Below are 26,437 nucleotides of genomic sequence, written 5' to 3' on the forward strand. Positions count from 1 at the left end.
CTGGAATTGGCTATAGAGGGAAAAATTTACTATAACTTGACATCCAAAAAGGACAAATATTCAGTGAATTTTTTAAATTATGGTGCCCAATACTTGTAAAAATATCATACCTTTATGTGTATGATTCTGCTTGTTGAGGAATGGTCATGCTCTCATAATGCAAATGGGAATATACATAAATTTGCCACAGACTATCTGAAGAGGTCTTGAACTTCTGTATATTACCTTCGACCTAGAAATTTGACTTCCAAGAATTTTGATGAAAAATAATTAAGGATAGGTATAGAAATTTATTTACAAAGATGTTCATTACAATGCTGTCATATAAAAATTGGTTTAAAATCTATGTTCAAGAGATGACCAGGTAAAGTGGAATACATTTAGGTAACTGAATTCTAACTGGGTATTTTAATTTTTTAAAGGGAATGAGGGTTTTTTTTTTAAGATTTTATTTATTTATTCACGAGAGACACACAGAGAGAGGCAGAGGGAGAAGCAGGCTCAATGCCGGGAGCCCAATGTGGAACTCGATCCTGTGACCCCAGGATCATGCCCTGAGCCAAAGGCAGGCATTCAACTGCTGAGCCACCCAGGCATCCCATCTAACTGGCTTTTTTATAATGAGATGCCAAAATACATTTCTTGACATGAAAAGATGTATGTAGTATATCACTGAGATAAAAAAAAAAAACAAAACACCTCTTAAAATATCATGTATAGAATGACCTTATTTTGGGAATAAATTCATACTACTATAAAGAAAAAAAAACCCGTGAGAGTGAAAAATGGCTATGGTTGTTTCTGCAACATTGCAGGTGACTCTTATTTCTTTTAGCCTATCTGCTCTATTTTCTCATTTTTTCAGTCATGAACACCTGCCACTTATGTAATAAGAGTCATTAGCTGAAAAAGAACTGCCTAATGTTCAACTTAAATTCTGTTCTGTTTTATGCTTCACTAGTGGTACATTCCAAGGCAAATGATTTAGAAAAGAACTGAGTATAGCATGCTACTTATATGGTGTGGGTCACAAATTTGCTTTTTTTTTTTTTTTAAATAGATGTACTTGAGTGACCCTAAACAACCTAAATATATGACAGTTGAGAAGAAGTTTTGTGGAGAGGGTGACAAAGTTAGTGAGATGATATCAGCCAGCACCACTTAGATTTTATATCTCTTTTCTCTTACTTAAGACATGCTGCTATTGGATAAAACCATTCTGTTTGTTACAAGAGAAATCGGTTTCCAGACAAGTCATTTAGATCAAGTTCTGAGCCAGTTTTCTCTCACTTTTGAGTATCTGGGAGTATTAATGGGCACTTTTTTTTTTTTTTAATGGGCACTTTTTAAAAAAAATTTTAATAGGCACTTTTATATGAACCTTCAACTCTTTTTTTTTTTAGTCTTTAGAGTAAATTGGTATCTACATATGTCTTGCTATATAGATAGAGATACACCATCTCTATATAGATAGAGATACAGATAGAAGTACACTCTAAGTAGAAACTAGTACATTTTCTACTCAAAAGAAGTATCACACATTTTGTTAGCCAGTCTAAATGACATGTAAATGCATTGACATATAATGTATAACCTTGAGTATCTAATTTAATATTCTGAAGGGGGTTGAATTAGGGATGAGAATGCCAGGTTTCTCTTACAAAATTCACCTGCTTAACATTGTTTCTGGCTCTTTAACTGAATGTAATGTTTTCCTGTCTTTTAAAAAAGATAATAAACAAATCTATACTAGTGTTAATGTGCTCTATAAAATAATTTGTACGTCCTGTTGAGAAGGCAAAGAACATAGAAGAGAAGGGCCATCTAAGAGGTTAAAATGTCTAGGGTATATTTCCCCAAAATGTTGCCTGTGATTGTAAAATGAAGGATCTTGGAAACAGGTTCCACCCTCTTCCATGACCTTTGGCCCTCATATGTCTTCTTCTCTACCCACCTTCTCAAAATACACCCTCAGAACCCTTTTACTCAACCTAAAAATAGCTCCCAGATGTCTTGCTACCTCACTGTGTAGCCTCTTTCCCCTTCACTGAGATTGTATGATTAGGAAAGATAGCATGAAGGGTTTAACAACAGGACCCTTTTTTGGTTCAAAATAAGTTCATGCATAGGAGGTCTGTTTCTTTATCTCTGTGTGAACAGTACAAAAATGTAGAACACTGTTTTCTGTAACTTACAAATAACATTTGAAAGTTCTTTGGTTTATAGTTTAAATTTACAATTCAGTATTTTTCTAATTTTTGATGGAGCTGTCTCATATATTAGCTAAAAAGTGACTTAAACCTTACATATCAAGTCATTTGCTAAATGCCTTAATAGAATTCTCTCCTTACATTTCCAGCAAATGTCTCTTGTTTTCCCACATTCTATGATTAATAACTATCGCTGAATTCCCTGGCAATGTGGTTTAACCCTAGCCTTCCATTCTAAGAATGAAAGTCAAGTAACTACAACAGCCTTTGCATTGTGCTCTTTGGTGAACCAACTTATGTTTTGAATGGGGCACAATGTTTCAAAAGGAGAGTTTATTAATAAAAAAATAGATATTCATGGTTATTTCTGCCCTTTCCTCATGAGTCATTGTGGGGCAAGTTTGCAGTTTTGCTATGGCTGTTGTTAAGTATACCTTACCTATTGCCAAACTTGCAATAAAATATCTCCAATAAGAGAGGCAGCAGGGCCTGACTAAATTCACAATCAAGGCTTTCGTCTTTAAGAAAGAATCTGGTTGGAGAACCTCCCTCCTCATTAGTCTCTTTTGTCAACATCTTTAAGCATGGAAACAGCCTTAGAGAGACCCATGGCTTTGGGATTGGAATGAAGCTTTAAAAAGCATGTTTTTATAAGAACAAGAAGTCAGAAAGTTGATCTTCATTGGTTTTCTGCCTACCATGTGGAATGTACCCCTGAGACCTGGTGTGTGCACCAGCACAACAGCTGATGCGAGAACAGGCATCATCATATTAAAAATAGGGTTCACTGTGCCTTTATTTCAAGTGAACAAAAATGAAAAAACATCTTATTACAGGTTCAAAAATGTTCTGTGTCCTGTTATAATTAGGTCAACCAAACATTACTTGGTCAACATTAAAACAGAAAGCTGGGTAGCAGTTGAAGTCACAAATAGTTTTCTGTGAACTTGAATGTCTTGAGCAAAGCAGAGATGTTTGCATAATCTTTTCTGTAGCAACAACATTCCACATGCATATTTCTCTTTAAAAAGAAACTCCATACTCAGTGGTATTCTGGGTTCAAGGCCGGAATAAAAAGCATCTCTAGTCAAAAGTCCTGTTCTAAAAAACTGAGATGTAGAGAAGGTCATGTAAGTGTTTTTACATCTCTTTTAAATCACTTATGGATGACTAAAAACCACATTGATTCAAATACAAATTTACTTAAATCCCTGAACTTGAACTTTTAGCTATCTAGCCCAATTTCTTCCCCAGAATTTTCCCAAATGTTTGAGGTTTATACAAGTAAGGTAAATCAGTATATACAACACTGAGCAGAGGAAAAGATGAAATGCACAATAAACTTGCTTGCATAATATTTCTCAAGGCCTAGAAATGTTAAATGTAGTCTATATTTTTTTAAAGATTTTATTTATTTATTCATGAGAGACACAGAAAGAGAGAGGCAGAGACATAAACAGAGGGAGAAGCAGGTTTCATGCAGGTAGCCTAATGTGGGACTCGATCCCAGGACCACGGGATCACAACCTGAGCCGAAGGCAGACGCTCAACTGCTAAGCCACCCAGCCATCCCTGTAGTCTACCATTTTTGTAGCATTTTTCCAAAATATGAGTCTCAAAGTGTATAAAACATTTACTTTTTAAAAATGGAAATGTAAAATTAGAGATTCTAGCCTAAAAAATTAAAAGCAAATCTCTGAATTATATTTATTTTGAACATCTTACTTTCCCAGGAGATTGATCAAGACAGCATTTAATAAAGCAATATTTTTACCATAAAAACTACTTTGTTTTCTGCTTTGAGCCAATGAGAGATGTGTCCAAGATTATCATTTTTCTTCAAAACAGTAAAGTTGTACCATATGCTCTTTTAATTTTATGAATCCAACGATGTGGTTAGTATCATAACTTTACTAGTATGACAGACAATAAAAAATTCTATGCAATATTTTCACACATATTTTATTATAGATTGTACATTGAATTATATTGATACATACATATCACTGCATAGAATTGTATAAACAACTCTGAAACCCCTGAGTCAAGATGCTTCTCATAATCTAGAAGACAGTGGAAGAAAATAATTGCTACATGCTTATTCCTCACCCTTGTATGGAAATAATTGTAATCACCATAATAATGATTATGCTATAACAGTAATAAACAACAAAGTTATGCTAAGGGGTGAGGCAGTCAACTAACTAACCAGGCTGCTATTTTTAAGGGGAATTAAACATCACCAGAATAAATTATAATATGATTATTGGTTAATTTAGATTTCCATATAAGACTTCTTTCTAGTTGCTGAAGTAAAAACTGATCCTAATAACTCCAAATTAGTGCCAGTAAGAAAAATTTAAAATAACAATAGCTTTTTGCTAACCCCAATCTCCTTTTTTGTGAGGTAAGCTTCAAAATACAACTGCCAGTTCTACTGATAAATCTAAAACCAGCCAGATGAGTTGTTTATATCTCAGTCTTAGTCAACTAAAACTGTTAATATGTGGATAAGGCTCTTTACGAGAAGCAAGTAATCTATTTAATTGTTTGAAGTTTAAACCATTTGTTATGTCTCCCAAGAATTTTACAATTTAGGAAATCACACAGACACAATGCACATACATACAAAACATACACACCAAAAGGGGGGAAATATCTAATGGTACTGTCTTAGGACAATGACTTTGTAGATGGAAGTGAATTAGTAAGTAAATCTATTTTAGCTCCTTCCTTATATATCAAATCTTGTTTTACAGAAAATTATGTTTCTATGAATGTGAAACCAAAAATAAAATAGAAGATCATTTGATTTCTTCAAGTTTCTCCAACTGAAGGCCAAGCTAGGATTAGAACCATTCTTGTTCACGTAGCTGATTTTCCAGTATATACTGATAAACAAGATTTAACTAATATTTTTAATATTAATTACAATGGTCTGCTAACTGGGGTTTTGAACTTAATTGAGTATTTCATGAAAGTATTGTAGTATGCACAATGTATACAAAGATAAACAATGAGCTTATTTATTCCAATAACTGCTGGTTCTCCATTTCAATGTATTACAAAAAAGAAAAAAAAACTGTTAATGGAAAATCTGACTTGTGAATTTGGCTTATGACATTAATAAACTTTAGTTCATCAACAGTTCTTGGAATCGTCTATGACAAAAGAAAGTCTGACCTGATTACATGTTGGAAGTTCTTCCAATAAAATATATATATATATATATATATATAATACCATAAAATATAAAATACTTTCTAAATTGAAACAAAGAAAAAAATAATTTTTACACATTTGAACAGGACTCTGCAACTATATCTAGTAGATAATTTTTATTCTGAGAGAAAAATGACTATAAGAAGTGAGTGTTAAAAAAATTCAAATGCATCAAAATGTTATGTTTGGTGCAACAAAATATCCCTTCCTATAAATATAAAGAAAGAAAGTGATGTTTTCCTATAAAATATGTTTCCCTGCCCTCTCACTAAGTAAATATTGATCACATTGAACATGTGTCCAGGAGTTCTAATATCAGGTTAATAGCTTTGCATGTATTATCTCATTTAATCTTTCTAATAACCTCATCAATAATTCTATTATCTTCCCTTTACACATACCTATGACAAAATAAAGGCCCTAAAGGGTTACATAACTACCAGAAAATTACATGACTAGTAAGTTCAAACCCAATTCTTCAAAGCTAGTACTCATAACTCCGTCTAAGACAATATGAGCTCTGTTCAGTAAGTTCCTGTACTTTGCAATGCTTGGTTGATCGAAGAGCTCTAGATATGTATAACTCTGCATTCCAGATTTTTGCTCTTTTTAAAATCTCATATGGAGCAATCGTTGGCTTCATTTTATGTTCAAAGAGCAAATTTGTCCATGTGCCTAGCAACAAAATGAAAATACAGTATGAAACACTTCAATTAAATAGAAAATTTTCAATCAATAAGACAAAATGAGAAGTTGCTTAGAATTCAACCCAAAGTATGTGGGAACCCAGCATTAGAAAGAAATTCCACCCCACCCTACTACCAATGTTTACAAAATTCAGAGTTCATAATTCAAAGTTGCCTACTTTCACTTTATATTAACCAATACAAGTTTTAAGCTGCCTGGTTGCATGGTCAAACCAGTTTACATAAAATAAGATATTTCTTGCAGATGGTCTTAGACCTTCTAACACATGCTTGGTTGCCTCTGTAGAATGTTATTGTAGTAGGAAAAAAATGGCAGGCTCCAAAGACACATCAAATAAATAACACAGGGAATTGAATAAAAATGTAAATTTACTCTAAAATTCATTTTCAATTTTCTGCCCTCTGCTTTAGAAATAAGTGAAAAGAGAATGAAGGACTGATTGGTGACTAAGTGCTGAAAACTTCTGTCATAAATTTCATGGACTCCAAATGATTTTCAGCAGATTTGACCTGCCCTACGAAAACTTGCAGAAAGCATCACCATAATTTCGCTACTTTGTTTTGAACATTCATGTCTCTGTATTATGCTTCCATTGAGTCTTTCACAGTATAAATCTGATGAAGTGCTCCAGGTATCCTCTAAGTAGAACTGTTCAACAATTTCAAAATGTGGTGGAATATAAAGTGCTTATTTTTATTCAGTATCTGTAAGTATATTCTATAGCATATATAGATTACCAATTCCCCCTTTTTGGGATGGGGTGAAAGATTGAGGAGTGGGGATTGAAATAGGAGATTGAATAGGATCAGGGATGGGAGAGTTTAAGCAGGGGATATATGTATAGACCATGTCTTTGAATACATAAAAAAGGGCTACTAGCTGCCTATTTGGATTTTGTAAATAAAACAAAAGATAAAATAGGATTAATATCTCATAAAATAGATTGAACCAGTGAATTACAACTCAAACATTTGTGCATGCATGAGTAAGCACTTCTCTGCTATTGAACAAATGAACAACCACAGATTGTAAGGTTAAGATCTTACTGTTTTCACCTAGGGTTGGTTTAAATCCTTGCTAGAACTTGAAAGACTTTCTAATGGAATATTTCTGCAAAACACACACACACACACACACACACACACACACACACAGATACACAGGATTTATAGAGAATACTATGTGCTAGTCAACTTGCTTCCTGATGATGAATGTACATGGAAGTAGGGAAAAAAACTAATATTCGGTTTAATTATAGTATATTTTTATGATCAAGGGAGGCAATTCCAGTTTTCTCTGATTTAGATATAATTTTCAGTTAAATTCTAATAGACATAACTCTTCACAAGAAGGCAGTGCCTGGATGGAGTCCAGTGCAGAAAATTTATATTAATACCCTGTAATGAAACTAAGCTATTCATTTTTGACTACTTGTCATATTCTGAGGGTACTCAAAAATCATGAAGATCCTCTGCTAAGTCTAAGTATAGTGCTTCTGATTGACTGAGTCTCCAAGGATACTTGAAGCCTCATGCATACTGCAGTATGTCTAAGACATACAGAACCACAGGAAAAATATGAAATATATTTTTGAAGGTTAATTTTACTTATAAACGTGTAAAGTATTTTATATATCAAAAATTGATCATTGGTAAATTGATAGTTCAGCATATTTATTGCTATCTTATTATTATTTATAAATTTTGTATTGGGCTGGATCATTTAAGGCTATACTTATAAACCCATGGGTTTTCATTCTCTCTCTACCTAGGAGTCTAGGAGCAACTCAGCAGGAAAGTTTGAGAAACTTGGGTTTGTAATTACAGTAAGACAAAACTTAATTAAATTTTAGTGAAAGGCACCATTAAAAATCCTGGAAAAAAAAAAAAAATCCTGGGCAGCAGGTCACTTGTCAGTATTTGCAACATGTTCTTAAAACAATTCAGTGTGTTTTCTTTTGAATTAATTAGCTATTGATCAACTTGAGATGCAATCCTACTGAATCCTTACTTAACGTCTCCAAGTCAGGATACATATTACAATCAAAATGATAAAAAAAATTATAGTGTCATCATTGAATTGACAGTATTTTATTCATTTATCCAAAATAATGATGCCACTTATTATAATCACTGGTATCTTACAATCAATATAAGGCATTAAAAAAATCATTGCACAACCCCACTAAAATGGTTTAATGTTACCAAGTCTATCCTTCAAAATCCAGTTACTTTTAACTTACATTCATATAGTATATACGTTGTGCCCAAAGTATGCCAGTCAATAAATTCCAGATGCTCACTATATTTTGCTTATTGATAGTTCTGTTTTCAGAAATAAGTGAATGAATAAATGCATAAATACATTTTTATTGATGATATGTAGGGCTTTCTGTACACACTGAAACATATATAATGTTTTAGATGCCATTCTATTTTCAAAACAAGTCAATACATGTCTTACTTATATTCATTTTTTTTAATTGAAGAACACAGTAAACCAGTGCAGGAATTATCAGTTTAAGAAACAAATCACTAGTTAAGAACACTTACGTGGTCAATGTTTTATTTATTAACTATAATAATGATATAAGAACTTTGCCTTGGACTATGAACCTTCAGGAAGGCAGTGCAAGACTTATCTTAGTTCCATTTTCTTGGGGGTTAAATGAAGTATCAGCCCTTCACAGCTTATTTGAAAAATAAGTACATGCTTTTTAAATGGTAATGACAATAGCAATGACCTTGGCAATGATGTGAAGAAAGAGAGGAAACACAGTCAAAGCCGAACCAAGTCTGCAATTGGTCCCTTTAGGACTTCAGAGATCATCTCTTAAGCAGCACAGACTGGCTCTAAGTAGCACCAATATTATTTAAGCTTCCCTTGGAAGAACCAACATGACTAGATAATTGGTTCAGCCACATAAAAAAAATACAGAGTTATAGTGTTAGTATAAAAAAACACACATTCATAGATGGACTCTTTAGAGCATATAGCAGAGAGGATATTAGAAATCAAGGAATTAAATGTGTGAGGTCTTTACTGATGAGGTTGCTGGCACACGTGCCCCTATCTCATGGGTGATCATAACACTTTCATAGCTGGGGCTCCACATGTAAAGGAATAAAATGTGACTCTTGGATTTGGAGGGTTATTTAATAGTAAAAGGCTTATGAATCACAAATCAGAACACACAAAAATAATTTCTTGCTGCTATTTGGCTATATGTTCAAAAAAATCCCAGTAAAAGATACCTAGGTAGCAGGTACCAGTTCATCTAGGACCAACAAGAATTCTATTAACAATATCCTTTCAATAATAACACAACTGTCTGCAAATAAATGAAAGGTGTCAATGTTGTCATTATGCCGTTATCTTTTGTTTTTAATAGAAACCAGAATCTGCAGAGCAAATTTTATAAATCTATTTTGAATGACCCAATATTAAAGTACATACATACATACACACACACACCTATATATATATACACACATATATATACACATAGACATAATATTACATGTGTGTATAAACATACACATGCTCCTGACAATGGACAATTTTAGGGTACTCATAAATAACTTTTTAAAAAAATTTTATTTATTTGATAGAGAGCACAAGCAGGGTGAGCTGCAGGCAAAGGGAGATGGAGAAGTAGACTTCCTGCTGAGCAGGGAGCCTGATGTAGGGCTCAATGTGGGGTTCAACTTCGATCCCAGAATCCTGGGATCATGACCTGAGCCGAAGGCAGACGCTTAACCAACTGAGCCATCCAGGCACCCCATCTGTAACTTTTTAAAATTGAAAGTTCTCTAGAATAAATCAAAGAATTGCTTTAAAAACTGTATAATGACTTCTCTCAGTAACATTTATAGACATCTAGAAGATAGTCTAAAGATCAAGAGACTTTAAAAGATTAAATAAAATATTAAATATAAAACTTAGACAAAGATTCAGATAAACTTTAAAATAGGTGTTTTTTTTTTAAATATACAGACAAAATATAGAAAGACTGGGAGTTAAGTATTCACTTGGGGCTACATCTGGCAGTAATTAGATATGCTAATTTAGTGTAGTAGGTAACAGCATGAATTCTGAAGCCAGTCAACTTAGATTATTTTCCTTACTCTGTACCTAACATATATGAGACATTGGACAATTTCTTCATGCCTCAGTTTCCTCATCTCTAAAATGGTATAATAAGATTATCCACTTAGATGAGGATTAGACAGAATAATACATGCAAAGCATTTGAAATTGTTTCTAGCATACCATAGGAGGTTAAAAAATGTTAGCTAAACTACAAGTGGTCTTATGCATATGACTTACCTCTATATATCATGGCATTTCCAGGTATGAAATAAGAGCTTGCATAAAACAAGTTTGTAAAGTCTTAAAAATCTTAATGATTTTTGTCTTCTATCACTCAAAATACTTAAAATAAGTAAAAATGTGTAGTAATTCATTTATTCATTTATTAGAGACTTGTTTATTAAGTCCCTACTATGTGTTAGGCAGTATACTAGATGTTGATAATACCAAGATAAAAGCTGTTCCTGACTTCCAGTTGATCTAGAGAAGCAGTCTAAGATAACAGTTATCTGTTATAACAGCCCAAACTTGGAATGAGACTCTCTGGGACCTAGTGTTTTACGATTTGGGGCAATTTCCTTAACTCTCAACACCTTAGTTTCTTCTTCTTTGAAATGGGAATGAAACTTGGAATGAGACTCTCTGGGACCTAGTGTTTTACGATTTGGGGCAATTTCCTTAACTCTCAACACCTTAGTTTCTTCTTCTTTGAAATGGGAATAGTAATAGTTGCATTCTCATGAGTTTGTGGTGAGGACTAACCTCACCGAGTTATAGTACTGATGAAACCTTGTAGACAGAGCTTGGAATAGAGTAGTTATGCAGTAAATAGTAGTACTGTCAGGAGGAGAGTGAGACAGGAAAACAAACACATTTTGTTGAGCATGATAATAGGTTGCAGAGAAATGGAGTACAAGGAGCTAAAATACAGTAAACCAAGAAAGTTTTCTAGAGTCAATATTTGATCTCATATTAAAGAATTAAGAGAAGTGGTTTAAGAAGGTACAGTTTGGTTAAATATTTCAACATGAAATATTTTTATTAATATTTTTAAAATAACAGAATTTCACCAAAAGATAAGCAAGTAACTAAATATTTCCTCCACTTCAATACACACAAACTGATGAGTCTAAATTCACATTTGTCCATTCACTATACACTGCCATTTCCAAATAGATGCAACAAAGCATCTGTTGAGGTTGCCAAGATCAGTTATATGCAAAGAAAAATAATCCAATAACCAAATTATCCTGCTAGGGAGAAATGATCCTAAATGTAAATACCACTTCAAATAGTAGCATTTTAAATGCAATTTGGGAAAATGGTCCACTGTGATATTTCTGCCTTCACATCACTCACTTAACTCTTTCTAGTTAACTATCTTCAAGTAGTTGGGAAGCTACAAATGCACACTAATTTAACTTATACGTTGTTAGGAGGTGCATTATGAGGAATAAGTTTCAGTAAAGACTTCCATCTAGAATTGTCTATTGCTTGGAACTGCTGAGCCAAGCCTTTTGAGAGCCTTTCCACTACCATCCCTCCTGATAGTGCCATTCCTGGCACTAAAAGTGTCCATGTAGACTAAAAGATCATCTATCCAGAGTGTTATAATATAGACTGTGAGGGGTTGGTCTGAATGAGAAACTTTCTGTATGAAGGGAGAAAGTGAACAAAATGACTTCTAAATTTCCAATCATTTCTAAATTGCAATTCAATTACTTAAATACCCATTTTACTGAATATAAAATATGAGTCAGGTTTATGATAATTTTCTTTACAGTCCTGGAAAAACTAATAATGGAGCACACTTTGAATCTCAAATGTGTCCACTGTCACTAGAGAATATTAATTCCTTCCTAAAGTGACATGCCTCTAAGGAGTCTGTCATCCAGCCCCATGGAGCCTAACAAGCTATATTCTATGACTGAAAAGAATAACTTCCCTGGTATTCCTAATAAAGTAGGGTTTTACTCTACTAAAGGCTATTGTCATTTATTGCTCCTCTTAGCTCTGATCCTAAACCTTCCAGGCCCAATGTACCCCATACATTGTGTGTAGTTGACAGTGAGAAAATAATTAATCCCTTCCAACATTAAAGTCCATGACTGTGATTCTGAGGAATGGGGTACTTTTTTTCTGTCCTGGTCAAGTCAAAACAAAAAAATCATTCAAAGCAGTCATTATGCTGAACTGACATTCTCTTCAACACAAATAGTTACTCCAATTAATTTGTATAGACATATCCTTTCATATATTCCTATTACTGGTCACATTTCATTTGTATTTGCTAATTTTTAAAAGCAATGTTATGAATATCATGTACACATAACACTAGTAGCAAAATAACAATAGGGCCTTTAATCCACAAGGTTATATAATACAGGTACTTCAGAATCTCACACTGCCCACACCAGACATTGCAGAAGCTTGGTGCTGATGAATGGGGTGAACCTCTAACAAGCTACATCTAAATAAATATTACAGTCATAACTGAAAGAATATTTCAGCCAAAGTTTGGCAATGGAATACAAGAGTCCTTTACCATTTCTTGAACCTACATTCTTCCTAAAGGGTAGACTCCTCAAATATTATATAAGGCCTGTTTTAAGTGGAAGGAAACCCTCCAACTGAGATCAAGCCACAAGGTGCTTACATGAGAAAATGTCATCTATCAAACTGGCAGTGTGGGCTGTATGTACATAACTAATTTCCTCCCTTTGTCCCCAGTTTTTGATAGTTGTTTGAGAGTCACACTCAAGGGATAAAAAAAAAATAGTAACTGTGGATTATATGTATGAAGGAACAATAGATAAACTGGGAAAACTGAGAGCAAAATACTTGTTACTTGTAGGAACAGAACCACAAAACTCTAGGCCTTCCCTTACATAAATACATAGACACAGAAAATAGACAACCAGACTCATTTATTTAGTTCTTTGCTTTCTTTATGTCCTTCTTTTGTCTCCTATTCAGTAATTTTTTTTGGTGTCTCTAGCATGTTAGTAGCCGAAGAGTTCAAATTCTAAATCCAATCTTTTAATATAACTAGTATAACTGTTCTCAGAGGTCTTACTTTCAACTGTGCCATCATTTACCTTCGTGACTCTTCTCTGAACCCCATCCAAATGGTCCTCATCCCTCCCACACAGGCAAGCAAGGAGGTGCACTTCCGGTCTTCCCTGACTACTCTGCCCAAAGCAAGTCCAAGTTACACTCAACGTTCTACCAAAGACTCGCTCCTCAAAGAATCACCACACTTCCAACTATATTTTTTCATTTCTTTACTTAGTAAATATTTCAAATATATATTCAGAAGCTCAAATACTTCAGAAGCTAATACAATAGCAGCCTATATCCAAAAAAATAAAAAAGAAGAGTATAAACTCTCACTGTCCCATGTATCTCTTCTGTATTCTATTAAAATTGTTTGTGTGACCATTTTATTAATATCTATTTCCTCACTAGATTGTATATTCTATAAGCATGGGGATAATGTCTGTTTTTGCTCACCTTTGTCCCCAGTGTTTTAGCACTATGTTTGGCACACGTTGATACCAGTGAATGAACTAATGAATTCAACCTTGGATAGAAAATTTTGTTTAACTGCAGGCTTTATAAACTATTTGCACAAACTCCAGGACAGGCACTATTATATACAAAGATGTCTTTACAGAAAAGTTTAAGGCAAAACCACTCTGACACTGGTGGAGAATACTATCATAAATTGTATCGCCTCTGAAAACTAAAAAGCACAACAAACATAGCACACAAGTTAGCCTTAAACTGACCAATGTCTAGAATGTTTTTCCATCCCTAATTTATGCAGTTTTATCACTGCCATCTATTTTTTTTTTCTGAAAATCCAAGCCAGATTTCTGGCTTTTCAAATTGTGCTTCATAACCTTCTAGCTAACACACAACAGGTTTGTCATGAGTTACCAAGCAATGAGATGTGACACCAGGCAATGTGGATAACACCATACCACATCTTAAAAATACCTTTTCATGAAGCATACAAAAGGATAAAATGATGCAGATTTTGCTGCCCTGCTTGAGTGGTGCCTTTAACCACTTTCTGTAAGCTAAAATAAACAGAGAATATTTCACAATTGGTCTGTGTACAATCTGTGTAATGCTCATTTAGGCTATTACAGAATAGAGGAGTTGAAACCATATCCATATTCAGAAATTAGAATACTTTATGATATGATGTAATATAATAAAAATTTGAGGATATTTTGTTTTATAATAAATATTTCAATTAAGTGACATAATTTTTATTTCTTTTTCTGTTACAACATACAGATTGTTTAATGATAGACAAAGAAAATGAACACATTTATTGGAAGAAAAATTATATACTAAGTATTCTAACCTAAGAAATAACCCTGTAGCCTCAAGGGACTGGAATAAAGATATTTATAGAGGCTATGATGTTAAGTATGTGCTATTAGCAAATTTACTAATTTTTTCATTTGCATTACTATAGAAGACTAATAAAATACATCAGGTTGCACTTAATGCATCCTCAGTGACCTGGCAAATTCATGTTTATAGTCTCATGTAGGACTTTGTTTTTTAAAAGTGCAATCTCTCCTGCATATAACTATCACATCACTCATAAACATTAGGATGTGTACCAGATTTTTAGGAAAAGCCTTATTTCTCTTATTTCAGGAAGCTTTTAAAGGATTCGTCATTCTGAGAAGTTGAATTGTATTATTTTGTAGGTCTTTTTGTTTTCAAATAGCTCGCTGTAAGGATTAAGTGCTGCCAATCAGCCATGTTCTCAGATTCTTATTGGGAGAATTATTCATGTTACAAGAAAATTAGCTAAAATGCTTTGACATCTAGAGTAATCCATTGCATAACATAATCAAGCGTGCACCAAATCAAAGAAAGTATACATTTTCACTAGGATTTGTCTGTATTTCTTTATTTCATTAACAGAAGTCCATACTTTGTTCAGATTTCCTTAGTTTTACATAGTGTTGTTTTTTTTTTTTTTGGTCCAGGATCTCATCCATAACATAACATTTACTCCTCACATATCCTTAGGCTACTCTTGCTTTTTTTTTTGGTGACCTTGACGTTTTTGAGGAGTGCTTGCTAAATAGTTTGTAGAATACTCCTACACTGAGATTTTTTGGAAATTTTTGATATGATTAGACAGGAGCTATATGTTTCATGGAGGTAAAGTTATGCCTTTTCTCCTTTTCAACACTGCACTCCTTAGAAAGAAGACACTCTATGCAGCCAATGCTTAAGGAGTTGGGGGTTATACTCCATGTCCTTTAGAGCTAAGTATATAAATTACTTAAAATTCTTCTGCACAAGAGATTTGGTCACTAGGACTTGAATAAGGAAATCTTAAACTAATCCTCATCTGATTACTAACAAACCATGTAGCCCTTAGAAAGTCAACTTAGTTTTGTTGGGTATAGTTTATAAACAAAACATTAAAAATTTAAAGAATAGCTGTAATTTGTTAAACATAGACTATATGTTCCAGACTTTATTAGGTGCTTAGTGAATTTTTTCTCATATTATCACCATAACAAACTTATAAAGAAAGCATTACCATTCTTATTTCATAGATGCATAAGTTTGAAACTCAGAAAGGTAAAGTAGCCTGTCCAATTCACACCTACAAACCATCAAATGCTGAAAGCTAAACTATGTACATGTATACATACACAAACACACATACATACAGTCAGTTTGTATTATGAAATAGTACCTTCCCTTATATAACAAAGGCAAGAAGCATGTCAAAGACTCTGGTTTGTCTTCTTTTAAAGAAAAGTTGGCTAATTGGAGATTTCCAATTCTAATTTTGCCCCATTCATTTTCCATCATGAAGAATATAAATGATTTCCCTATCCCCACTACCACTAGAACTGGTGGTCATCACCTGGTTTGAGGTGTCCACTTCTCTAGGGGTTGTGGTTATTTGAGTGAATAAGACTCCATGATATAAGGTCACGAGAATGCAAGAAGAGTGTGTGTTGTAAAGCAGATGTCAATTTCCCAGTGAATATATTTTATTTCTAGGAATAAACATGCCTTTGCTTAACTATCTACATGTTCCATGTTACAAGACCATTAATCTTGCTCAGCAAACATGGAATATCTGTTTTTACATAACCAGATTTCTATTCAAACATTTTATCTGAAACTTACATGACCACCAGGATACACATATTCCTAATATTAACCAGGAATCTCTCTGCATCATACAAAGTCATGAAATACATCATAAGGCATGATCTACTTGTTAAAGTAAATGTTAAAGAGCGTTTCATATTTTATCATTACAAAATGCACATGCTTACATATATATAACACTTGAAAACACAAAGGGCTCAGGTCCTTTAAGAAAACAAACACAGTTCAGTAAATATCTCTTAACATACCTTAATACCTCTCTGAATGGCGGTCCCTGGGTGGCGCAGCGGTTTAGCGCCTGCCTTTGGCCCAGGGCGCGATCCTGGAGACCCGGGATTGAATCCCACATCCGGCTCCCGGTGCATGGAGCCTGCTTCTCCCTCTACCTATGTCTCTGTCGCTGTCTCTCTCTCTCTCTCTCTCTCTGTCTCTCTGTGTGTGTGTGACTACCATAAATAAATAAAGATTAAAAAAATAAATACCTCTCTGAATGGATTCTTTACCAAAATGGATAATGCCTTTATTTTCAAAATGGAACCATGAGGTTTCATTTTTTTTCAGTGGGGGTCATTTAATTTGCAAGGATCAGATTTAAAAGAATCCAATCACTCATTTATGTACATTTGTATTTAACACAAATAGAATATATCCTGTCTGATAGTACAAATATATTTTTAAGTGGTTAGAAGCTTCAGTGTAAGGCTCATTAACCTTAGAGTTACTAAGCAATTTGTCTCAATTCTCTAACACATTCTATACTATAAAACCTGTAAATGCTTAAGGTATACCAAGGAATGGAAGACAGATTGGGGCTCTTTACCTCTATATGAATTATAAAATTTTAAGGCACCTTAGGCTTGTCTTTTCCTCCTCTCATTTGAAAAAATGTAAGTGAAGTCAATCTTGTCTTAAGTAGTATTTTTTTAATGATTTTATTTATTTGACAGAAAAGAGGGAGAGAGGTAGAAAGCACAAGCAGGGGAAGCTGCAGAGGGAGAAGGAGAAGGAGACTCCCTGCTGAGCAGGGAATCCCATGCAGGACTCAATCCCAGGACCCTGAGATCATGACCTGAGCCTAAGATAAATGCTTAACCAACTGAACCACCTAGGTGTTCTTAGAATTACTCTTAAAGTCATCTGAAGTTAGAAGCTCCAGACGACACAAATATAGAAACATTTTCAGTCATAATTTGACATTATTTCCACAATACTTATTGCCTGAATAAAGCATTCTTGTAATGTCCCCAGTTCTAAAATATCAGTTATTTTTGATGAAGACTTCTCTTTTATTTTTATTTACTTAAGTGCCATTATGATTTTCCCCTCACAATTTCACCTGTTACCTAATTCTCTAGCTGCTTTCCCCAGCCTTTCACTTGTTTACCTCATCATTCTATTACTTTAGGCAAGTATTAGAGCTGTGTTGGCCACTCTCCCTGCAATCCCAACTCTGGTCATTCATCCTTTCATAAAGCAAGTGCAGAATCCAAAACCATTTTCACACCATTATTAATGTTTATGTCCTTTAAAAATTTGACAGTAAATCTCTATTATTTTGTTAATCACCCTACAAATTCCATTGCGTAAGCATGAGTCGCAGTGTCACAATACTTACTATATATACCTACTTATTACTCAGTATGACACCTACTTATTAATTTGTCCCTCCAACCATCCATCTTTACATCCATCCATTTATTTAATACTATACAGAGTCCGGGGCAGGAGAGATGCAAGGAATTTGCTACAGAGTAGAATGCATAGAATTAAGGAAGAAGAATAAATCATGATAATGTAATACAACTTTTAGGATTTAGATATGGCTAGACTATTGCAAACCATGGAGAAAACATGAGAAATGAAGATTAAAGGCCAGTTTAAGTGAGGTATGGTATTTAAACCTCAATTTGAGGGTACTTTGGAGCCACTAATGCATTTTAACTAGAAAAATAGCATGATTGAGTTTTGACTTTTGGAAAAGCTCTGGTTGCCCAATGCAGTTTGCACTTGGACATATATTAAGATCTTGCAAAATAATTTCATATATGTCATGCCATAAAATTCTTTAATCTCTCCTTTGTATGCCTTCTTGCTATCATTGCTATATCAAATCTTGGCAGATTTAATCCTGAGTTTATATTCTACAAACCTAGGTCACCCATTCATTCACCTTCTGTTTTACAACTCATCTTTCTAGAAGATAAAATATGACTACCCCAACCCAATTTCTATGTGTAATTCACCATTTTCAGAGCTTCCAACATCTATTTAACCACAAAAGTAGAGAAAAGAGAAGAAAGAAGAGAAAAACTGGTATGAAATTAATAAATGACCACTATGGGATAAAAGTGGATTCAGAACTGGTCTTATAGGAAGGAAGATAGCTACCTTGCTGCGAGGAAGTGGGGGAGGGCTGTGAAGTTACTGAAACCCTAGTCCAAAATATTTCTTCTAGGTTTCCTTTACCTACTGATTCTGTTACTATTTCTAAAGGCCCATCCATATTTATCTTTCCCTGGGAACAGTTATTTTGAAAAGTGATGCAAATTTTAACGTGGTTAATTTCCCATTATTTCTACTTCACTTGACCTCAGTCTAGAAATGCCTATATTTCTTTAAAAAATAAAGCTTATATTACTTTGATTATAAAAGTGGCACATGTTCATATTGTATGATAAGTACAATGGCCATAAAAGAGAAAACAAAAAATATTCAATTGCACCATCAAAGAGGAATTATTGTGAATGTTTTGGATGTGTTTCCTCTCAATGTTTTTATGCATATACTTACAAATACACAACGACCTATCCACTACCCAGTCTCATCACACAAAATCATATCTATAATATATGTAGAGCTTTTCTAAAATGAGAACAATGACAGTATCAATGTACAGATTTGCAAGGACCAAATAAACTAATACTTTTAAATTGTCTGTCCCAGGCTTAGTACATACTAAATTCTCAAAATATTAACTAATACATTTTATCATTATAATTACTCAGGTATACAAACATAGCCACTCAACATTTTGTGGGCATTTTCTCTTGTCAAAATATGATTCTTAACAGATGCAGTCATGGTGTCAATGAAGACATAGCTTTTCTTTAGACAATCCTAGATTGGAGTGTCTGCTGGTTCTCATATTTACTGCTTATGGGAGATTATGCATGGTTTATTCATTTGAAGTTGTGGATAATATTTTTATCTTTCAGACTTTTTTTAGGGTTAGAGATCATAGGTACAAGGTATTGTAGTAAATACCAAAAATAATAGTATTTGTTTCCAGTGTTCCTGCTATGATAGCTACAATGAATATGTTCATATATATTGCTTTTTCACTTTTTTGAATTATTTCCTCGGGAATGATTCCCAGAAGTAGGATTACTGAGTCAAGGGTTATTAAAAAATAGTTAAAAAATAGTTATGTTCTTTTTATTTACTGTTATCTTGTTTTCCAATAAGTTTCAACCAATATATAATGTAATAAGCAAAGCACTTCATGTATTTAAAGAATGTTCCTATACCTGTTTCGATCAAGTCCACATCCTTTGCTCATCAGTTAAGAAGGGGAGAATCTGGGATGGATTTTATTGCAGGAATTCCAAACCTCTGGGAATTGAACAGATGCTGCTAACTCATTTTACATTTGGGAGACCACCAGTCAGCCGTGTTCAATAACAGCTTTCAGAAACATCTGGATTTAAACTTACAGCCTAAACATGACAGGTTAAGTAGTAAATAGTTATAAAATAGCTTCATGCCTTGATTCTCAAAAATCTGAATTCACTGAGGTTTTTACAATTTTTAGATGAGAGAAAAAATTGCAAATAATGTAAGCATTAAGACTCACATAAACTACACAGTATATCATTTTGGCATTATGGAGTCTGGTCAACTTGGAGTTTAGGAAGCCTCAGAGGATTTTTACAAATTTATTTTGAAGGTAAGAAAAATCCTTACTAATAACTATTTTACTCAAAGAAGCATAAAGGTATATGTAGTCTTCAAGTTATATTTATTGAATCTTAATTCATGTGAAACTGAAATAGCTTTAAAGAATAGAGGAAGGTAGTAAAAATTTTGGCTTAAAAACTGATACTTATGACATTCTACTCATATTGTAAGCCTTACTTAAATGCTAGCTTCTGGAAGGCAAAGCTCATGCCTAATGTATTGCTCTTCAAGGATTACCAGAGTAATAAGTACCAGGGTAAACACTTGTATATATGCCTATGGAAATGAGGGCTATTCCAGTCACTATTGTTGCATTTTTATATTACCTCCAAATTGAATGGCTTGTAACAACCATTTCATTATGCTCATTAGGCTCACAGACTCTATGGGTCAGGATTTCAGGCAAGGCACACTGGGAATGGGTTGTTTCTGCTCCATTATGCCTGGGACTTTAACTCCACATCTGGAGGTAATGTGAATGAGTGGGGGGTTGGAACATCTGAAGGCTCATTCACTCACATGTCTACAACCTGAGCTGGAATGACTCAAAAACAAAGATGTGTTAACCAGAGTACCTACACATGGCCTCTCTCCGTGGCCTGACTTCTTCACATGGTGACTTCAAGGTAGATGGGTCTCTAACATGGCTGCTCAGGACGCCAAGCATGAATATTGTAATGAACAATTTGGAAACTTAGTTGCTTTTTATGACTCAGTCAGATTCAAAAAGAAGGGAATTCTTATGGCATAATTACATGCAGACATGATACTATTTATAACATAATACTATATATACATATAATGCTATTATAACCATCTTTGGAAAATATGACCAATAATTACCCTCTAGCCTTGCTTTAACTTTAACTTCTATTCTTTCCACTGTATTAAATTTAAAAATTGTATTTTTTTTTGCATAGTTTAGTACCCAAACATGGTGAGGATTGTTCTTTTGGTTCTAAATTTAAAAACTATATATGATTTTTCAAGCCACACCTTCCTAAAAGATATGTGATACACCCTACTAGGTAGACAGCTAGAACTGGTGTGTCCTCCTGATAGAAAATTACTCCCTTGATGTTGATTTCTGAATTGCCCAGTAATAAAAAAAGAACTAAGCACACATTAATCTCATTTCCACAGGGGATATTTTGTATTTGAACAGGAGAGAAATTCTCAAAATATTTGAATTATTTAAAGTGCAAGCAATTTGATAGCCTTATAGAGTTTATTTGAATTTTGTAGTTGCCTCAGATATACTTTTGGCCATAACTTGCAATGTTAGATACAATGGAAGACATTTCAAAATAGTAGAAGAATATATAGGGATACTTTGTGCTTAAGATATTTAATCTCCATAGTGATCTTTCCCCCTGTTAATGGCACAAATTTAATCTGTGAACTCAAAGTATATAAGCTTTAGTCCCATATGAAATATGATGATCACAAAATAATTTCCCTTTCTCTCTGATACGGAGTCTTCTTAGTATACATATACTCAATCCTCAGTTAAGAGTTTTTTTGAGTGCTAGGTGTGGGATTTCCACTTCCACTTTCAATTTTATTCATTTATTTTAATCAAACTCTCCTTAGTTCATTAGTTTATCTTGACTGTCATAAGAGATAATGGCAGTTCCACTTTCACAGTGTTTATTAATTTTCTGTTCTCTTTTTCTAAACATAAATGTGGGATCAATGGTTACTTTTATATACTGAAGAACTAAACTTAACTAAACTAAACTAAAGACACACATGGCATATGGTCATTTTTCCGAAAATATTACAAACAGGACCTAATTCATAATGTTTAAATGTTAAACAATTTCCTTTATTGGCTATATTTTATTCCTATTTGGTCTTTAACTAAAAGAAATATACCCTAGCCCTATAATGCAGTGTTTATAAGCAGAAATGCAGAAAAACTAGTTTAAAATATTATCTTTATTTGTATGCTCACATCTGGGTAACATCAATTGAGTTTGTGTAAGCAACTCACTTATTAAAAAAAAAAGTAAAAACAAGAATTAGTTATTTGCATCTGACATATTTTTAGATATAAATAGAATTTTGTATCTTGTCAGGAATAGTGCTAGGAAGTAGTTCTCCTAAGAACAGATTTCTTAAAGCAATTCCCATACATTTTGGCAAATTATTTCTATCTCTATAGCAGGTTATTTATTCTGAATACATTCTTCAAAAACTTAGAGGAAAACATCATTCATTTCAACCTCTTCCCTACTTCCCATCAATCAAAATTTGTTTTAATTTGTGAAGGAAAAGTGAAAGAGCATGAACGATAAAGAGCTTTAGATTTAGCTATTCAGAATGCCTGGGTTTAAATTCTACATGTGTCTCAAAGTAAATATTATAATCTTATAAAATCATTTTATTGCATTGGTCCTCCGTTTGTTATCTATAAAATGGATATGATAATACCTACTATTTATAAAAATGTGCTTTTCTGTTTGGATAAGACTGCTTAATGAAGGTAGACTTATTAATATCCTATTTGTTACTAACCACCTTTCGTAAAGTAGAATGTCATTTTCACACTTGTTTTGCTGATAGAATATCTGATATCCATTGTCCTCTTTGCCGATAAATTGATTCCTTCCATACACAAAGCAATAGTAATTTCATTAGCAGGGCATATGACTATGCTAAATGGCTGAGGTAAATCACATTCTAATCATGTGTCCACATAAAGTACAAATTACACCACTAAATTTAGGAGGTTAATTCCCAGCCTCTATTAATATTTATTTGTGGGACGCCCGGGTGGCTCAGCGGTTTAGCGCCGCCTTCCGCCCAGGGCGTAATCTTGGAGTACCGGGATCGAGTCCCACATCGGGCTGCCTGCATGGAGCCTGCTCCTTAAGTTAATAATTTCCTGCAAATTGGGAAAAGGTTCTGGTTATTCAGCTTTAACACTAATCTTTCAGACCACTTCACTGACTGAAAGTTGCCCCTAAATAATCTGAGCACTACAGCATGTATTTATTTGTGCATATATCCTACCAGTAGCTATGGAGCATCTACAACATTGATCTGCCACACACTGCTGATTGTCAGCATTCCATGGAAAACTCAGGTTAAGAAAACAGATACACACTGAATCTTTTTTCTCCTTAATGGTTTTAATCTGTCCTACTATGTGAAGGTGGACGAAAAGCATGCCTGAATTCTACTTTGCTCTCATCCTATTTTGTGCTCTCTCTTCTTTTGAATCCACGAAAAAGAACTGTCAGAAGTAAGTTAGGGTAGTCTGGAGTCTTTCTACCTCATGTGGTTGATCATTAAGGGCTATAAAAGCTACCACCCTCAAAGCCCCAGCATCTGAGTCATCAGGCCTCCAAGATTAAAAAAGAGGGAGAATCATCACAATTCTCTGCAAGTAGCAGTCAGTGTTTTGGCCTTGGACCAAAATACCAGAAATATTTTAATTAATAGGGACAATGATAAATAAAATAGGAAGTGAGATAAGAGGTCATTGCCTGAGAAAACAAGGCTTTTCTTCTCATTTTTACAACTCTCTCGAATGACCCACAAAAGAAAGTGCATGCAAATAATATTTTAAGTTCCAGGATGTGCTTCTGCTTTTCCAAGAAGGAGTGCCCGCAGATAAATCTAAGAGGGAGGTCATTAAATTGAACGGAAGATATTTAGAATAGGCGGCTTCACCCCATGTAAGGCAATTGTAAGCCTTTCTTTGTGTTTTAAAACTTTTTAGATAAATAGTCAGATTCAATTAAGCTCTGTAACTTCAAGAGATGGTGCTTCTAAGGAGAGAGGCAGGAGGGACTACAGATGTGGGATTCCTGGTCTGCTAACAGATCTGTGGGAGGGCAGAGAGAATTGGGCTATTGTGCTTCAATCAGCAACATCACTACGTGTCACAGTCAATTTAACCATGGAGCTTTAGAGTTAGGATGTGGACAAATGACTGAAACAGTACTTAAGAAAGGGGCACATACATTTAGTATGAAAGAATTAAGGGCTTAGGTGCAAAGACTACTACAGAAAAATATTTTAAATCAGATTTAAGGTTTGAAGATTGACAAGAGGAGACACCGTAAAAGTTGCTATAGGTAATCCCGTAGTTGGTTAAGAGCATAGGTCATGGAGCCAAACTGCCTGGAGTTGCATGCTGGTCCCACCACTCAGCCCTAAGTAATCCTGGGCAATTTACTTCCCCTCTGTGCCTCAATTTCCAACTTGCCATGTGGGAAAATTATATTACTATCTACCTCACACTGGCTTTTGAAAGTATTCAATAGATTAAGACATGTAAAGTGTTTTCAAATGGCCTGATAGTTGTTTTACTAACATTTAACTATTACTATAAGCCAGAACTATCTCCAAGGAATCACTAATATTTACTTAACATTCACTGTGTTAGAGAACTTAATGGGAAGTAATTTATGTGAATCATCTTTACTCTTAGCAATCACCTTATAATGTAGATATCTTTATTACCTCAGTTTGGTAATGAAAGTGAATGACTGGCACAGAAAAGTTAAGAAACTTGCCCAAAGTCACACAGGAAGGGAGTGATGCTTTCAAGATTCAAATCCAGCCAGTCTGGCTTTAGGTACAACACACTTCATCACTGTGTAATTGTCTCTTTGACATAGAAAACCGTGGACATGAACTATGCGTTTACTCTCTGTTTCAGTGGGGTTAGGCTTCTCAACAATAGGGGCTGTAGCAGATTCATCACTGCCTCGCAGTACCTAGCAGACTACATTGTGCATATTTAATTAGATAACTGATTACCTGGCTGCCTGTCCTGTTAATACCAGATGCTTAGTTCGATGGTCCACAACTAACTACATCCTAAAATCCCACGACAGAACTCACTGCCATCTCTTATGGAGCAGTCCTCCAGACACTGCTCTGGTCCCATGAGCCCTCACTGTGTCCCCTAGCCCCCAGTAAATGAACAGTCACCTTGTTCATTCGCCCTCCCTCTTGGCCATCCTCCTTCTTGCACTTCTGCTCCATGGCCACCAGTACAAGGACGATCACGTAGAAGCTTACTGGAAACAATACCAGAGGAGAAAAGAAAAATGAAAAAGAAAGGCAGGCCAGGAATGAGTTCCTTTGAGTCCTTTTGTCTTTCCTGTTTGGAAGACTGCCTTGCATGTCTCTTTTCCCATTTTCAAGTCCCAGAAGTTTCCCACTTAGAATGGGAAATAGGCTTTTGAAAAAGCAGGCCATTGGGAAGTCAGAAACAATTATTAGGATGCCTATTTCTAACCTAGTAAAAAGGTAATAATAAATTAATATAAGGCTTGACTTTGGAGCTTTCACTCCTCAGTATATCAAAGGGCTGTGTATTATTTATCTCCTAAAGAAAAAGAAAAAGCTCCACAGAGCTAATAGAATTGAAGACATTGCCTTCGTGTTGTTGTTCTCTCAGCACATTGTGAAACACTACAGCTTAGGTGTGTTTGGAAAGTGGATTCAAGTTTGACTTTAACTAGTCTTAACTAAATTAACCTTTGCAGTCAAGATAAATGCCTTAAAAATAAATGCAAGTAATCTTACTGCCTTTTATTAATATTTCAGCACAAATGAATAAAAAAAAATCACAATTTTAAGATTCCTATTCCTGGTGTCATATTCTAGAAGTAAAAACAAAGATAAGCTAAGTAGACCTAACAAGAATCAATGAAAATTTTGTAAATATGTAAATGCATTCTTAAAATTAAGATTTCCTGGGGCTCCTGGGCTATGTAGTCAGTTAAGCACCTGACTCTTGGCTTCAGCTCAGGTCTTGATCTCAGGGGCATGAGATCCAGCCCTGAGTCAGGCTCTGCACTCAGCAAGGAGTCTGCTTAGGATTCTTTCTCCCTCTCCCTTTGCTCCTACCCCCAGGACTCTCTCTGTCTCTAAAATAAATAAATAAATAAATAAATAAATAAATAAATAAATAAATCTTAAAAAATAAATAAAATAAAATTTAGATTTCCTTTCATTATCCTTAACAATGAATTCTGTTCTAAGTGAATATGGTAGCTTGAGATATTTAATATTATCAACGTAATTCATGTCCCTAAATTTAAAATAAAGAA

General features: G+C 34.2%; 1 protein-coding gene across 11 annotated transcripts in view; it reads right to left on the reverse strand.

The window, feature by feature from the left end:
- The window catches only part of ANGPT1 (angiopoietin 1), a 356,306-nt gene that overhangs the window by 206,433 nt on the left and 123,436 nt on the right, over nucleotides 1-26,437 (reverse strand). Inside the window, exon 2 of one of the 11 annotated variants that reach the window (XM_072774227.1) lies at nucleotides 25,311-25,399. The exons of the other annotated variants lie outside the window; for them this stretch is intronic. Coding sequence (XP_072630328.1) covers nucleotides 25,311-25,364 — 54 coding nt within the window. The 5' untranslated portion in view covers nucleotides 25,365-25,399. The remainder of the gene's footprint in view (nucleotides 1-25,310; nucleotides 25,400-26,437) is intronic. 11 annotated transcript variants of the gene reach the window in all.

The sequence above is a fragment of the Canis lupus genome, chromosome 14, assembly GCF_048164855.1.
Source record: "Canis lupus baileyi chromosome 14, mCanLup2.hap1, whole genome shotgun sequence".
Taxonomy (NCBI): domain Eukaryota; kingdom Metazoa; phylum Chordata; class Mammalia; order Carnivora; family Canidae; genus Canis; species Canis lupus.